At 44.9% G+C, this 17,508-nt stretch overlaps 1 protein-coding gene across 6 annotated transcripts in view; it reads right to left on the bottom strand.

Annotated features, from left to right (window-relative positions):
* Positions 1-219: 219 nt before the first annotated feature.
* The window catches only part of Kiaa1549l (KIAA1549 like), a 275,501-nt gene continuing 258,212 nt past the window's right edge, over positions 220-17,508 (bottom strand). For all 6 annotated transcript variants that reach the window (XM_074044089.1, XM_074044098.1, XM_074044115.1 and 3 more), the window contains 4 exons: positions 16,193-16,290; positions 13,828-13,976; positions 11,250-11,401; positions 220-6,231 (listed from right to left, as the gene is read on the bottom strand). In XM_074044089.1, the coding sequence (XP_073900190.1) occupies positions 5,950-6,231; positions 11,250-11,401; positions 13,828-13,976; positions 16,193-16,290 (681 nt within the window). In that variant the 3' untranslated portion in view covers positions 220-5,949. The remainder of the gene's footprint in view (positions 6,232-11,249; positions 11,402-13,827; positions 13,977-16,192; positions 16,291-17,508) is intronic.

Below are 17,508 nucleotides of genomic sequence, written 5' to 3'. Positions count from 1 at the left end.
GCCTATGAAGAGCCAAGAGTGAGCTTATTTGGGGATCCATGAGCTCATACCACACCCTCCCCCGCAAGCTGTTACCACTTCTGAGACCTCATTGGATCTACCAGGCCTGCCACTGTTCTTTAACAACTGCCAGCAGACACTATTTTGTGGAGGGGCTATGAAGGAGATTGCAGCTCACCAGCTAGAGGAGACAGAATGAGAAGCAAGCCAGTTTTGGGGTATGAAAGCCTTTGTCATTTTATTTTACAATAAAAAATTCTAACAGCATATGAACACTCTGTTCCCGGCAGAGGCAAAGGACATACAAAGTTAATTAGAAAGCAAAGCATTAAAATAACAACAGCTACATTCAGAGCTTCTGTTCAGTACTTTGAAAGACTCCTTGGTCTGGGTTTTTCATCCAGAGTCAAAGCACATGTATAAGTACTTATATGTCCTTCAAATCATAGGTGACAATGACACTAACAGTAACTCCTTTGTGTGGGGCTGGCTTTTGTAGACAATTCCAAACTTAGGAATTTCTTTAGTTTTTCCTTGACATGAAGTTGTGTCATAGAACATGTGACAATACAAATTAACTCAGTGGATAGGAGGAGCTGAAATATTTTGTTGGATAAAACTGAATTGTGAAACTAATAGCTTAGTAAGAATTCTCTCAAATACACTTTTCAGACCATTTTCAGACACATTACGCTGTGTGCTCCTCACACCACCATGGGAGGTAGGAAGTACAGATGTTGTTATACCCATTTGACAGAAGAGGAATTAGCGACTAGTTTAAAGTGAGTCACTCAAAGTGTAGAATATTTACACTTTCTCAAAATTTCCAGTTCATCAATATTCTTCTGATTCTGTTTGGTACGTTTTTTTTTTTTTTTTTTTGGTGAGGGTGAGTTTAGACATAGGACAGAGATGAGGGAAAGGAAAGTGAGACCATGGTTAAATTATGTAAAATACATTGTTGGTCTCCCTCCATAATTTACAAAAGTCTGACAGAGGTCAGAGAATGCAAATAATCAGTTTATAGATTTCGTTAGATAATGGCTCTTACTCAAGTATGGGTTTGACCTTTGGAGACAAATTCTGCCTTATCAAAAATTTCCTTATTTTTGAAACCTGCAGAATCAAACCAACTCACTATCTTCTAAGAGAATTTGTTTCTGACACAATTATATTTCCTGTATATTCCTTTTCAGAAACACCCGATGACTTAGCATTTATACCAGCTAGGATTCTGTAACAGTCCACCTAAGAAATCAAGAGACCTTTCAGTTCTCAGGGCAGTAACTTATTCTATCCAGAAGGTCAGAGCCACTGTCATATCAGTTTCACTTGAAACCACGTTTGTTTCAAAAGACTCTATTGAGAGGCTCCTCAGTTTTTTCATTCATGCAAGTGTTTGGCAATGAGTCACATTAATAGCACCTGAGCTAGGATCATGCAATTCAATTTACAAGTATTTATTGTCTGCAGAGCAAGACACTGTGCTAACTGGGCCTTGGTCAGAGATCCCTTCTTAGGCCCAGCAGCTGTATTCAGCAACTGGTGTTGGGGTGGGAAGTGGCCGGGGCCATGTGGCCAGTCTACTAGGGGTTCAAGTGCATGCATTCTCAACTGATGCACCAGTGAGGGATGCGCTTTCCTCTCTCTGGCAGTATTCTATGGGGACTGTCCTCTGCGAACAGGCTGCTGGGTGGCTTCCTAAGCATACTGGTCAATTCCAGTCTATGGTAGGTTCCTTTTGAAGGTCCTGTCATGCTCCTTCCTCTGGGTACTAACAAAAGCCTCCAATGGCAAGGTCAATCCAGGGGGCCATGCTTATAGGGAAAGACCTCACCTTCTTGCTTACAGATGATTGGGTTCATCCAGAGGCAGATGAACTGGACCAATCAGATTCTCATGTATTTGCCTAATGTGGCAAGTAGGTGATGAGCACAGAGAAGGAAAGATTTGTGAAGCGGGTTCTGGAGCGGGTTTTCAGTTACATATGCACTAATTAATGAGTAAGCTGGTTGGTGAAAGGCAGCAAGAAGACTAAGCAGATATGCAGAGAAACAGAGATGAAAGCCCACGAGGAGAGAGAACATGAAAGAAGGCAGGAGCACATGCGTGAGGGCGGCTGTTTGAAGCGTCCCTGTTTTCTTTCATTAAGCCCCTCTACTGGAGTGAATGTGAACGGGTGTCTAGTCTTTGTGAAGTTCTGAGACTAGAACACTTCTGAGGTTGGACTGACGGGCAGAATTTAATTTCCAACACTTAGATCCCAGTCAGTCACAACTCCATGCTAAACAATCTTGGGCTGTATTTTGACAGAAAAATCCAAATTATTTTCTGGGGTGTGGTGGAAAAAACTTAGGGGTAAGTTCAAATTCTGTTCCTAAACTTAAAAAAAATCTGTTATGTTATTCATTGAACTTTGATCCCCGGTGTGCTACATAGGAAAAAAATGAAGCTTGTATGCCTATAATCGGTATTTAAGTTTTTAACCCATTTCTCCAATTTCTGCCTGGTAGAAAAGCATTTCTTTTAGTTAGGTATTTAAATTTCTCACCTCTTCCATTCTACAACTCTCTCAGGTTTTCTTTCTTTTTAAAATCACAGATCTAACATTCTTTTTTCTCTCTCAAGATTATTCAGAAATCACATCCCCTTTTGCTGTATTCTTAAAGTAATAAGTGCACAGTATCACAACTTTGGGGGCTGGAGAATTTACCCTTTAAGAGGCAACTTCCTGCTCTATAAGTAACAGTCACCATTTTGTTCTTGCCCAGGCCTGCATTTTAGATTCTTGAACTGCTGGATCACCAACCCTGATGCAAGGCATGACATCTGCTACCTCACAATGACAAGATGTCAGTTCATCCCTGCCTGTCTGTTTGAATCCAAGGTGCTAAAAGAACTCACCTTACAGTCTTGAACAGCAAATGAGGACACATTTCCATGGTGATACTCTCTGGAAAAAGCCAAGGTATATTTCTTTGTTATGCATGAAGAAAACTCATATCAAACCCAGTGCTGCAAACATGTTTATTATGCCACAAAGGCACCGCCCTCTGTACACTGAATCTGAAGTTCTATACATATTCAATCATCATTTTCTTGGCAAGAACCTTTTGGAATCTCTCATTTGACCCTATTTTTTTTTAAACTTCTGGGCACAGTTAAAGAAATGAATCAAGAAATGGACAAGTGTCCAGGCAGCATGGTGAAATGGAAGTCAGGTTGGATTATGAATCAGCAGGCTTGGTTGGGCTCAGTCCTCAGGCTGGTCCATCCACTTCTCTGGATTTCTGCTTCCTCCTCCAAGGTCACTGAGGTCCTTTATGGCTTCTGCAGTTGGTTGGGAGGATCATGATGAAGTTGAATTCATTGCTGCCTCCTTTGGGCTCTCATGGAACCCTCCTTTTCACTTCCACGAGGTACTTTTGACCCTCTGTGTTTCTCAGAGTCATCTGTCCAGGTTTCTGTCACCTCTATGACGTGAGGAGACTCTTCAAAGAATAGACCACTTCTTTGTCCCACTAATTGAACAATGGCCATTGTCTCTCCGCTGGAAAGAGATTAATGTCTTTTCTACTTAAGGTTTTTTCTCATAGACTTTTCTTGAATCTGTGTGTCTAGTTTAAGAGAGTATCTGATTTAGCATACTATATTTTAGTTTTCTCAATGATCTAAATATTTCATGGGGTCTGCAAAGACTATAATGAGTTGTAGCTCCATCCTCTTAGCAATCTGGAGCAACTCCACTGCCAACTATAGAGTCATGGTCTGGAAGTCATTGGAATGTCCAAAACTCAGACACTGTTTTCTGAAACATGAACATATATTTCAATGACTCTAAGGTCTTGAAACTTCATTTTGACATACAGCGTTTCCAGGCATTTACCAAGTAGACAAAGTACTGGACTGATATCATTGCACTGATGAGATATTGATATTATTGATAAAGCAGGGCAATGTAGCTAACTTTATCAACTCTTACCATTTGCATGAGAAGACTGAGTTTCTTTGGCTCTTTGTTCATTCAAGTGCATTGAATGCCTATTTGAATAGACTTAGGCATTGTGTTAACCTGTCAATAAAATCTTGCACTGTCCACAGTGTTCTGCAAGCTGATTTAGGTTTTGGATTACAACAACTGGCCATTGGTAGAAATATACCATATATACACATGGAAATTACAAAAATACATTTTATTTATAGCTGATTTCTTTTTAAGTAACAAAAAACTAACACTATGAAAGATCAACCAGCATACTAAAAGGACACTACCTAATATCATCCAAACGAGAGACTTGTTTAGGTATGCCATGACACATCATCTCTGAGCATTCCAGAAAGGACAATTTGCCATTGGGAAATAAAAACAGCTTCTTGGGAAAGTCTGTGCTTTGACAGTTTGAATCTCTCATTCTAATCAGTTCCATTCCTACTCTTGTTTCAACTTTTAAATTTCCACCTTTTTTTTTCAGAAAAGACCAAAGAAACTCATGAAGACAGTGAACAGACAGACTCAGGAGGGGATGGATATAGCTGAAGCTAGATGGGGCATGGGTAAAGGCAGGACAAGACCTCATTTCTCCAACAGACAACAAATAAGCCCCTAACACCACACAGGGCTCCCAAAGTTGGGGCGGGAACTACAGGTTCCCTTACTCTCTATGACCCAAAGTCAATAACTGTTTTGTTGCATTGACAAGTAGTTGATGGCTGGCACCCCAGCACTCTGCAGGTTGATGCCCATGCCAGGGAGGGTGACGTGGGTCATCACAGTCACAAGGTAGCAGCCCTGCCATCTCAGCAAATGTCCTTCTGCATCCATCAACAGTGGAAAACTGGCAAACCCCATAAACGTTTTTTAAAAAGTTATTTACATTTAAACTCAAATCAACAGATTTTCTACATTCAGAAGCTTCTAGAAGCAGAGGTTGCAATCTGGGATGACTCTGGATCCACCACTCCTATTGCTATTAGGAATCAATAGCCATTTCCTTTTGTACCATTGGCAGCATGTGCTGGACGTCATTGTGGAAGAGACAGGCTTTCTCAAAAAGTCACTGCATCTATTATCCCTCAAAAGAGAGAAGCTCTGTTCTCAGGCCATCTTCAAGGCAGACAAAGAAAAACCTCCACATATAACTGGTTTTCTTTTGTAGGATCCTAAAAGCTCTTAGCACCGATTCTCTTTCAGTTAGATTCCAATTTCTAGGGTATTCTATTTCCAAAATGCCAACATCTTTTTAAAAAGCTTGTCAACACAAATTCATCATTCCTGCTCATCTTCTCTCTTTCTTGACCTTTAATTAATAGATGTTGGTGATGGGGGGAGAAGAATCAAGACTACAGGAGCAGTCACTGGTACTGATTTTCATCCAATTCATTTGACTTTGAATATGAGCCTTTAAAGGCAAAGGTACTCAAGTTTCTTGGCTAGAGTCAGTGTCTCCCTCAGAGATGAAAGATGACTGTAGTGATCACAGTCATGGATGAATGAGAGTTCAGTCTGGTGCTCAATTCACACTCCTGCATTGCCTTTAACACAGAAAGAGTTAACATGCAGAGGTCACCGAAGATAGAGCTATAGTCTCCCCCTTCTGGTGCTTTATTAAAATGTGGCGTTGGACAGGAATCTGTAGGTTAGCTAGTGCCTCTCAGGACTGTCTCCTTAGGGACATTGATCCATAGTTCCAACATTCAACACAACAGAGTATCAAACATATGGTCCCAAGTAGGGACTTCTTGATCTATAATCATTGCATAAGCTAAGAATTCAGTTTTTCATGAGTTTCCTCTGTTCCCTAGAAGCCCCACTGATCACCTTTTCAGAAACTGATGGTGAGAAAGACTCACCCATAGTCTATGTTTCATGTCCTCAAACATTAGGTATGAGAAACCCCAAGCCTGTTTCCCCAGAGTCTGGAAATACAGAGTTCCCTGGGGACTACGGCCTTAGACTTGGAACTCAAACATGTCTGTCTGCTTCTTAGCCAACTTGGCCACTTCCTCCCGGATGGCCTTCACCAGGGCTGCGGTGGAGATGTTAGTCAGTGGAGTGTCAGATGGGTCATTCTCTGCTAGGCTCTGCTGTGAGGCAGCGGCCGAGGGCACAGGAGCCTGCTCCAGGCTGGGGTGCAGGTTGGCTGGCTGGCTGTACTGGCGAGGGAGCCTGGAAGGTGAGCTCTGCTGATAACGTGACCGGGGATAGGCTTCAATGTACCCGGGAAGGGGAACCTGCAGAGGATGGTGGGAGAGAAGAGAAAGGCCTGGAGTTAGGAAGGTTCTCAAATCACAGAATAACCTCAATACCAGAAGCAGGAGGGGACTGAGAATAAGGAAAGGAGTTTAGAAGGGAATGGAAGCCATTGCACAGATACAAAACCTGGAGTTTGTTTATAAAACAGGTAATTTAGACTCACTGAATATGTTAGTTGGATGACTCAAATATGTGTTTTTCAACCTTGCTGAGAACAGGAATATGTCTGGGTCTACAGCTGAACCTCCCTGGCTTCCTTATTAATTTAAACACAATCCAGCAAACAGAACTCAGAGCTCACAGACTTCTACTACTAATGATAGTTAGAACCCATCAAGCCATATGCTAGGACTTTTGGCACACTATCTCATTTAATTCTTAAAGCAACAACCTACGTGGTAGATATTGCTATCCTTACTTTACAGATGAGGACAACTGAAGGAAAATGTGCCACAATCCAAGGTGACACAGGTAACAAGCCACCAGGCATCTTTACAAAAGTGTGTCTGGCTTCAAGGACTAAAAATTCATCCCTGCACATGTTTTGCCTATGGGATGTGATCTCAGTTTCTTGAAAATTTCTCTTTTTATGAAAATAACCTGTTCACCACTTAAATATATGGAAGAATTCTAGGGATAAGGATGAGTCAAGAATTTGGAATTTAGGATTGGTTCTCCCATAGAAACAGTGCCATCTACGGAGACGTTGTTCCAGGATAGTCCACAAAGATCTTTCTATCCCAGGACGTTGGCTGGAATGCTGTGGAATGAGTGTCCACAGATGACATGCAGGTGGTACCACAGGGAAGGGAACATGTGTGGAGAGTGGGGCAGCTTTTTGGGAGAGGCAGCTGGAGTGTGTCTACTTTCAGGAAGAACAGGTGGAGGGAAAAGCAAGTGTGAAGGTATGGGGTGGAGGCAGGGTGCAGAGAGGATGACATCCCCAGAAAGGCTCACATCAAAAACCCACTGAATGTGCCAGGCCAGAGTGTGTGCTTCATAAAGCATCTACCTATGTTTTATGGTCACACTTGTGAGAAATATATATTCCCATTCCTAACAGACATGCTCATCTGAATAGGAAGGCTGTCTTAGTCTGCATAGCCTGCTATAACAAAATACCATAGACCAGGGGTTTATAAACAATAGAAATTTATTTCTCATGGTTGTGAAGGCTGGGGAGTCCAAAATCTAGTCACTGGTATATCCAGTGCCTGGTGAGGGGCTGGTTCATTGGCAAGCTGTCTTTTCACGATCACTTACCTGGCAGAAGAAGAAAGGCAGCTCTCTGGGGCCTCTTGTATTATGGCACTAATCTCATTCAGGAGGGCTTCACCCGTATGGCCTAATCATCTCCCAAAGGTCCCACATTCTAATACCTTCGCCTGGCATTATAGAACTCGACATATGAATCAGGTGGGGAGACACAAACATTCAGATCATAGCAATGAGGTTGGGTGATTCAAAAATTTTGGTTGGGGGAAATATATGGTGGAATAGCAGTCCCTCCTCGTTCTGCTGGATGTTCTAATGACCCCTCCTGAGAAGTCTGGTTTCTGAGAGCAGAGCTGACCCTAGTTTGGGAACCATTACTGGTGTCAGGTAGAGGAAGAATCTGTGTCTTAGCAGGGACACTCTAGGGGTGCATTCACAGGAGGTAGAGAGAAGCTGAGTAAGCTCAGGCCACCACAGTGGTCCAGATGAGAGCTAGTAAGGACTCAGCAAGGGAGATAGATGTCCTCAAGTCTGAGTTTGGGGATTTAACTTTCTCACAAGACCTAGCAAAAAACAAAACAAAACAGAAAAACAAAAAAAGCAGCAAATAGTTGCTAATGATGGCTCTTCAGACACAAGGGCTGGTAAGTTTCCTTTGCACAAGTTTGACTGTTCAAGTCCTCAGGCCACAAAAACTGGGAATGAACAGGTGATTGGGGGTTGACTGAGTGCCAAGACCAGGACATAGGACACACATTTCAGATCTCAGATCAGATTTCCCTTCTCCCAAGGACCTTTCCCAGCCTGGCATTAACCTAGGGGTCCTTGTTAGGAGTTTCCATGAAGTTTCTCTAGTGTGACAGTCACACCTCCTGGTGCCATCACCTGTTTCAAGCTGTCAACTTTTTAAAGGCAGGACTTTGTCTCACTTGCTTACTGCTATACACTAGTGCTCAGAAATGTGTCTGTCATATAGCAGAGAGTCTCTCACAGCCTGGGCACAGTTTAGAAATCACTGAAGGTATCAAATATTTGAGAAAAAAGCTGAGACCTTCTCTTTCCCAGCATCTCAAATTCAGCTAACTGTACATACTGGAGCTGAGTGTCAGTGTCCAACTCTTGAGACCCCTTTCTCTGTGACATCAAGTCTTGGTGCTGGTGGCTGGAACAGGCAAGGGACAGCTGACCTCACTGGGGCAACCTTGGGGTAATATTTAGAAGCAAGGAGGATGAGGAGAAAGCTCTTCCTCCCTTATAGTCCATATAGGCTGGCATCAACCTACATGGCTGTTCAAAATTTACAGGTAAATACCTCTTCTTCCCTAGCCTGTGTCCATGGCAGACATCACCAACTGATAACAGCAGTCTCCTGCTCAGCCTGGAAGCCCCCTCCCAATCTCTCTCCATCTAGCACAAAGGATAAAACCTATTTGCCATCCCAGATCCAGGAGATTTTATTCAACCTAGCTTTGGGGATCTGGAAGGTCAGACATCCAAATGAAGGTGGGGGGCCTCGGCCTTCCCACATTGATATGGAGGGTGTGCATCATTCAGGCCCCAATGGGGTGTCTTCCTCAAACTGACAGCTGGTTCCTCTGAGCTTTCTGCATTGTCTCTCTTATGCTATAAATCAGCCATCCTGTCTGGCTCGCTCCATGCATAGGCACACCTCCCTGCCAGCTGCAGGCAGTAACTGGGCTCCAAGAAAGATCCAATTAGGCTACAGCAACCATCATCCTCTTCAAAAACCAACCCGTGGGAAACTCATTCTCCTCACTGATGGGGATGGTTCCAGAGTAACTGGTCATCCTGCCAGGAAGGTTAGGTTTCCATTTGCTGGGCTTCTTTTCCCTTCATGTCTAAGGCACCATGAACCCAAAGGCACCTGGCTGTAGCTACTCCCTTAGCTGTTACCATCCGTAAGTGTCTGAGGCAAGGGCCAAGGCCTGGGAAATACTTCTGCTGACTTCTGCAGAGCACAGTGTAACACAGCACACACTGTGAGCTGTCAAAGCTGCAGCTCACTGCCTGGTTACTACATTTATATATACTTTCTGAAAAGTATATACATTATTTTCAGACTTTAAGACTTCTATGGAATCAAACTCTAAACTGATCAAATCTTATCTAATGACACCAGCTCTTTAGAAAGTGGAGAAGGATCAAAGAAATAGGGGTGGGGTGGAGGGAAAGAAAGAAAAGAAGAGAAAGATGAAAAAGGCCCCCAACAACCCAATCAGAAGCTGTAACGTGCACAGACTGAACAGCAGGCAATCCCTCCAGCCCCTCTCTTAGAGTTTATTTATTCCAACTTTACAAACAATTCTAACAAGTGCACGCAAGCTTCATTTGCAGATAACAGCACACTAGGAAAAGCATGTGGATATTACTGGAAGTAGGGACATTGACAGTAATAGGAATTGCCAGCTGGGAGCAAGGTCAGGCAAAAAAAAGCCATACTGAGCCATGGTAGTAACTCCAAGAATTATATTAGGTTGGAGATACTTGACATAGGGAGAGTAATCCTGCAGACCACAGGGTTCGTCCTCCAAATGCCATTTTAGTATAGTGAGACTTCATAATGCTGCTGAATCATGCATGCTGATGAGACAAAATTAAATTATGCCTTATCTTCTTTTAAAGGAGGGGGAGTGACAACATTCATTTCAGAACTGCTGTTACACAACGGTGGCATATATTGTCAAAAGTCTCTGAAATCCAAGGAGTGAGTTTTGGTCAACAGGAAAATTAATGTATGTAGGGCTGTCAGTTCAATGTGGCATCATGACTGGGAGAACAGACTCCATGGGAGAACAGACTCCATGCTGAGTTGAGGCTACTAAGTATGAACCTCAGGGGTGGGAACACAGAGAGAAGATGACCCAGACTTCAGGACTAACTTCCTAACTCTAGGACTTAATCCAAATGCTAAGGCCACACCCCGAATGACCTAAAGCACCAAGGCATTCTTAGGTTTGGCCACAGGGACAGCCTGCCCTTCTTACTCATGAGGGGTCATCTCACTCAGAATAGACAACCAACCATTGGGTTTTGCTTGTGGGTTTTTTTTTTTTTCTCCACATGCAGCCATTGACAGGTGAGTCTGAAGGCAGGTTTGGGTGTGACTATCCAGGTAGGTGCAGACTGTGCCATATGTTCCTACTTGTAATGAAGAGAGACACCAAAGGACCAGGACCAGCCAATCTGTGGCCAGAAGTCAGGCAGGAAGTCATGAGATCTATATGCAAGGTAATTTCAATCTTGGGTTTATAATGCTTCATTTGCTGCTCTTTGGTTTAAAATTTTATAGAATGAACACTTTGGAGTCAGACAAGGATGAGTTTGAATTCTGGCCTTGCCATCTAACTAGCTGTGTGGTCTTAAACAAGTCACATGACTAGGGCTGGTTTCCTCATTTGTAAAATGGGAGTAGCATGAGAGTGTGCTGTGAATACTAAATAAGATAATATAATGAAACATCTAACATGGTGTCTGGCACACAGAAAATGCCGAACAGATGGTAGTTATTATAAAAATTTACTTGACTAAGTTTGCCCTGCTAGGAAGAGGTAGAATCTGCACTAGAAGATGGGTCTCTAGTTCCTTATCAATGGCTGCCCTGCCTCACCACACTGCCTCCTTTAAATGGCTGACTTCAGCCATCTGGTGAGTGGGAGGGGCGCTAAGATGGCCAAACTCTTGGTCTCACTCTTTCATCCCATTTTCTCCCATAAGTGTTCCAAGCAGGTGAAGTTTTACAAGGGAATGAGCAGGGTCTCACCGAATCAGCCCACTGGCTCGGGAGCTCATTCTCTCCTGCGTAGGACATCCATGCCTGGCTCCTGTAGGACGAGGGAGGCGTCGGGATGAAGTAGCCGGTGAAGCCAGGTCTGTTGGCAGCTGGGATGGCGAACACTGCTGGCACCGTGTTACCTGGCATGGAGGACATTGTAGGGGGGTGGACATCAGGAGAAGCTGGGTTTTGGGATCCAGCTCCCCAAGAGGCAAATAAGGCCTGTTTCACAGGCTGCCTGGCTGTCTTCTGGGCCTGATATCTTAGCTGAGTGGGGCCTGCTGGGCTGTAATGCTCCATCTAAGGCAGAGAGGCCCTGGCCATAATGGTTGAGACTCCATGTAACAAGGAGGGTGACCCACGTGGCCTGCCTCCTTTATGGCACTCTTGTAAGGTCCCTGCACAGGATGTCCAGCTTAGAGGTCAAAGTGGGACTGAAGTCCAGCCTGCACTCTCTGTGCCTGGAGATCGGGGCTGCGCTTACCAGGGGAAGGGAAGCCTTTCTCCAATTTCACCAGTGCAATTCCAATTTCCCCACCTTCTCACCCTCTCAAAAGGGAGTGATGGGCCCAGGTGGCTCCTCACCACTGGGTCTGCACCTGCCCGAGCAGGGGGAAGCAGGGAGTCTGGGGAAAGTGTTTAGGGGAATTGGAGACCACCTTCTGCAGCTCCAGCCTCTGTCACCTGCCCAGTCAGTAGAGGAGGCATCATCTGTGGTTACAGAATGCTTTTGATGACCCAGCTCCCTAATACATTTAAGCCCTCATCAACTCCCTCATCCCTAGCCCAATACTCCTGATCTGATGGTCAGAGGAAAGGACACCTCAGGGTACAGGTGCTTTCCTCTGAGGAGGATGAGTATTTTAAAAGATCCAAAAGGCTGGGCACAGTGGTGCATGTCTATAGTTCCAGCTACTTGGGAAGCTGAGATCAGGAGGATCGTGGCTCAAGACCAGTCTGGGAAAAAGTTAGCCAGACCCTATCTCAACAAATAAGCTACGCATGGTTGTGCATACCTGGGATCCCAGCTATGAGGAAGACATAGGTAGAAGGATCTTGGTTTGAAGCTGGCTGTGGCCATAAGTTCAAGACCCTACTATCTACAAAATAACTAGGGGTGAATTCAACTATGATATACTGTAAGAACTTGTGTAAGTGTCACTGTGCACCCCAGTGCGACAATAAAAAAGATCCCTATCGAAAAAAAGTAACTGAAAAGGCTGGGGGCATGGCTCGAGTGGTAGAACACCTGCCTAGCAAGTGTGAGGTTCTGAGTTCACACCCCAGTAGCACTCCCCAAAAAATAAATTCAAGAGAAAGAACCAGAAAGAATGGACTTCCTGGGTGGAATTCTTGAACACCATGAATATTTTAATTAATGGACAGTTGGGCTCTTACAGTTTTAGCTTAGAAGGTGTGGCACCAACCTCTGTGTTCCACTTCAGCATTATTTGTCATAGCAAAGAACTTCCCTCCCTCCCTCCCTCCCTCCCTCTCTCTCTCCCTCCTTGTTTCCTCACCTCCTTTATTCCCTCCCTCCCTCTCCTCTTTTGTTTCTTTCCTCCCTCCTTCCTTCTTTCCTTTCTTCTCTTATCCCTCCCTCCCTCCCTTCCTGGGGTACTGGGGTTTGAATTCAGAGTCCATACTTACCTAGCAAGTGCTCTACCTCAAGTCACATTCCTAGCCCCCCCTCCGCCTGTTTTGCTTTAGTTTTCAGATAGGGTCTTGTGATTTTTTGCCTGGGGCCAACCTAGGCCTTATCCTTCTACCTACTCCTCCCATGTAGCTGGGATTATAGACATACACCAGCACACCAGGCCCACTACCTGGCAGTTTAAATGAATGAAGTCATAGATACTATGTAGCAGTCTGGAGAAATCTTGCAAACAATACTGAGTAAAGAAGATAAAATGCAAGGGCTGGGGATGTAACTCAGTGGTAGAGAGCTTGGGAAGCATGCACAAAGCCCTGGGTTTGATCCTCAGCATCACAAAGAAAAACAGAAAAAAGAGAGTTGGCAAAAATATTCATCATTATTGAAGCTCGATCATGAATTCAGAAGTTATTAAGCAGACTCACTATGTTTGTGTATATCTGGCACTTTTTATAATAAAACATTAGAAAAAGAAAACAATGTGCAAAAGGAAATATATAGCATATTGTTTGTGCAAATTTAAAATGCATAGGACATTGACATACACTGTTATATAGACACACATGTGCAGCAGAAGATTAAAACCCATGGCTTAAGGACTGTGTTTACCTTGGGGAGAAAGGAAACGAGGAGGGGAAGGACAGCTGTATGCATAATGCTTTAAAGATAAAACACACTTTAACCAACTTCCCCAGCCTCCAACTGAAGTGTGGCAACATGACATACCCCCTGACTTAGCATAATTCGGTATTTTAGCTCTTCTAGTGAGGGCTCTGAAGTCGAAGAGGATCAGACAGGTGGTGGCTTTGGTTCTGGTTAGAGGCAGGTGGCAGGTGACATGGATCGGGGACCTGGAGGAGGAGGGGCCCAGCATCAGGGACTGGGGCCCTCAGGTTTCCTCCTCTTTCTCACCTGAGTAATTTAAAGCTGACTGATCCAGCTGCGCTACTGACACTGGGCCTCTGGACACCTGGGCAAATGAGGCGCTGTCGTGCAGATGGGCGGGTTCAGGCCCGGCGGACTCAGCCATTCTGGTCTTGCTGCCAATGTCTGAGGTCGACCTGTGCAGGACAGAGGAGCTGCATGAGCAGGGCCTGGCAGCCCTGTCACCTGTAAAAGTTGGCTGTTGCTTGCAAGGCCCACAGGGGTGGGGTCCTTAGGACTAGTTTGCCCCCAAATATCAAAGGGACTTCTGGAGTCTCCAGTACAGTGGAGGTGCCCAGACTTGTAGCAGCTGTCATGGTGGTCCAAGCTGAAGTCTTTTTTTAGCTGTTCAAGGTCAGTTCTCTCCTAAGGTTGGTTCTCGTGCCTCTGGGTAGTAGGACATTTAATTTCCACGTAAATGAAGCAAAGCAATTAGTGCTGGGTGTTAACTGGTGATGCTGGACCTGGGAGGTGATGATACCAGCAGCAGTCGGTGAGAAGGATGGGTCTGGAGTGGGAGGATTTCTCTTTACTGCTACTGGACCGAGTGCCACAGGACTCTGGGGTGCCACATTTGCTGCTCCTGGGGCAGGAAGCTGGGAGTCCAAGACTCCTGGGAGCAGGGGGTGACCAGGACTTCATGAGCACTATGAACAAGATAAACTCCCTGCTCTTTTTCAGTCCCACAGGCAACCGAGAATCAGGCCCATTGAACACATCACCTTCCACTCTGTTCTTAGAAAGCAGGGCAGAGGAAGGCAGCTGCTCGGCAAACCCAGACATCTCCCCATCTAGGAAGGAGGCTTTCCCTGCAGGCAACACTCTTTGCCTAAAGTGATTCACAGGGGCCTTCTAGCATCCCTCAAATTAAAACGAGAGGCCAGTGGCAGGGCCACCCTGACAGAGGGCAGCTGTCGCAGCAAGAGCAGAAGAGAACACAGGGAGAGAGGGTGGGGAGGCAGGGGTCTGGGTTCATTACCTCCCCTCTCTAAGCCTCAGTTTCCTCATCTGGAAAATGATAAGTTCACCCTGAAGGTGCGGTCCTGGTCTTATTCTGTGGGTTTCTATGAAGGAAAGTGATCTCCGGATTTTGGTGAGATGGCGGGTGGTGCAGAAGGGCAAGGGAGGGTCTAGTGGTTAGCACAAGAAATAAGAATTCAATGCACACAGGGTGACATGAGGCCCTCCATCCAGGACTTGCAGGAATACCTAAGAAGCCCCAAGGAGGAAACTATAAGATTTCACCATAGGGTAGGGTGGTAGCACGGCATTGTGGGTCTCTCTTTCTTTTTCACACCCTCCTCTCCTCTCCTGCCTACTTGTTCCTACAGCCCTGGCTTCCCACATGATGGTCTAGGCCTCTGCTACTCTTCACACCCTTTCCAGAAAATTCCTGGGTTCTGCTCTCTCTACTCTTTTGAGACTCCTTCTAAGGAATCCAGCTTTAAGCCATTGCTCTCAGCTTATGGATAAGGAATTGAATACTGGAACCCTCTCATCTGCTTTCCACCCCACTCTGGTCTCCACCAACCTCAAGGGTGGTGTCTACACAGCCCCACATTCCAAGCTGCAAGAACTCAGAATAGGGTATTTTTTGGGGGAAGTTCACTGTTTTCTTCACCATTTTCACAAGTATATACTGGTGGCCTCCAGATGGGGTGTGACATGGAGTTGGGGAAGGTTGGGACAGGAGGGCCAGGGGAGTGGCTCTGGGGTGCCCCAGGACACAGTTGTCCCTCTCAACCCTGGACATCTGGCTTATTCCAATCTTTCCCAGAGCTCATGGATTTTGTGTTTCTCCTATCCATCTGTATTTGACATGTGTGTTAGTTATATGGTTATAGAGCAAAGAGAATGTTTAACAAGTGCCTCATACTGAGATGAGTGAGTTCATGTATTTTCAGCCTCTCCCTCTTAGAAATCAAGAGTTGGGGGCGAGTGCCCAGAAGCATTTCTCTATGGCCTCTCAGACACTACCCTTAAGTAACAAAGGGGCTTCTGGAAACACAGCAGAGCACCCAGATTGGTAGCCTGAGCTGGAGTCATTTTCAGATGTTCAAGGTCAGGGTATGGAGTTTTCAAGGTATGGGACAGTTGACTTTGGCCATTTCTGACTACGAGTTCTCAGGAACTTTTATTTTGAAGGAAATGACAGTTGGTCAGCCCTCTGTGACCCCACCCCACTTCCTTCATGTTATTAAGGTACCCCAGGCACATGGTTGTCTGTACAGGTGCTGCACCTTGAGGGGGGGCAGGCTATAAAGGAAATTTACTGGTGCTACTGTCCATAGGACCAAATCCTACAGGACCAAACCTTTTCCAAATGTACCAAAGAAAGAAAGGAATGTGTTACCGCCTGAGGGAAGTCACAGCTACAGGGCCAGTCCGCGGAGGTACAGGTGGAGGGGGAGAGCCCATGACCATTTCAGGAAGCTGGGAAAACCTGTAAGCCTGTGAATAAGAGAGGGAGATTTGTTAAAACCTAATGTTGATCAGCACATGGGTTCTTCTTAAGTAGGAAGCAAACTTTCAAGGGCCAGACTTTCTTTTCCTTCTCAAACCTGTTCCTAGGTGTTCCTTAACTTGGTCCCTAGCCACCTCTTCTATCTCATCTCTCTCCCTTTTGCTTGGACCAGCAGTCACAGGGCCCTTCAGTGTTGGTAGAACATGCTTTCCTGTCTTAGGCTTTGGAACATGCTGTTCCTTCTACCAGGCCTACATTTCTCTTGGTTTTTCCCATGGTTCCTTCCTTCATGTCTTTCATCCTGCCCATGCTCCCCTAGGACTCCACTCTATCTATTCCGTATTACTTTTCATCATGGCAATGACCACTATCTGATAGTACATTGTTGTTTTGTTTATTTATCATCTGCCACCAGCTGGACTGTAATTGAAGTGCTGGAAGGGCAAGGGTTTGTTGTTAGTAACATTCTCATGCCCAGTACAGTGTCTGGGTACAGAACAGATGACCAATAAAAATTAGATGAATGAATGAATGAATGAATCATTGAGTGTGTTTTACTTTCTTATGGAAGGAAGGTTTTATGGGAAAAGATATTGAATTTGGGGCCAGAAGGTATGTGTAGCGGTTCTGCTGAATAGACTTTAGGTCCTGAAGCAAGTTGAGTAGCCTCTCTGGACTCTAGTGTCCTGAAGTGGGAACATTGATGCTATGCTCAGAAGACAACTGAGAAGATAGGCAAGTCAGTGTGTGTGTGTGTGTGTGTGTGTGTGTGTGTGTGTGTGTGTGTGTGTGTATGTGTGTGTTTTGCATTCTAGAAAGCACTATTCAAAGATAAGGGACTAGAACTATCACCAAAGTAAAGATTTTTATCAACATGTGAGGGTATAAAAGAAAGATAGATGAAGGTGGATAGATCAGAAAGAGCCAGGCCATGACCTCCTGGAGCAAAAGAAAATCGAGACATGCTCTTTGGGAAGACAAAGCTTAACTTGTGCTTCTCATTCATTTCTTTCTTTAGATATCATGTCTACCAGATCTCTCAAAGAACAAGGTGACAGGACTCTGAGCCTGAAAGTGTCAGGACAAAACACAGCAGCACGGGGACTCCAGGAACAGGATTCTTTATACTGAAAGAGATCCTCCCCCACCTGCATTATGGCAGATCACCTACTTGTGAGGGCCAACCCATACAATAACAATGAGGC

Source organism: Castor canadensis, chromosome 1 (assembly GCF_047511655.1).
Source record: "Castor canadensis chromosome 1, mCasCan1.hap1v2, whole genome shotgun sequence".
Classification (NCBI taxonomy): domain Eukaryota; kingdom Metazoa; phylum Chordata; class Mammalia; order Rodentia; family Castoridae; genus Castor; species Castor canadensis.
This window is presented reverse-complemented; position numbering and strand designations above follow the sequence as displayed.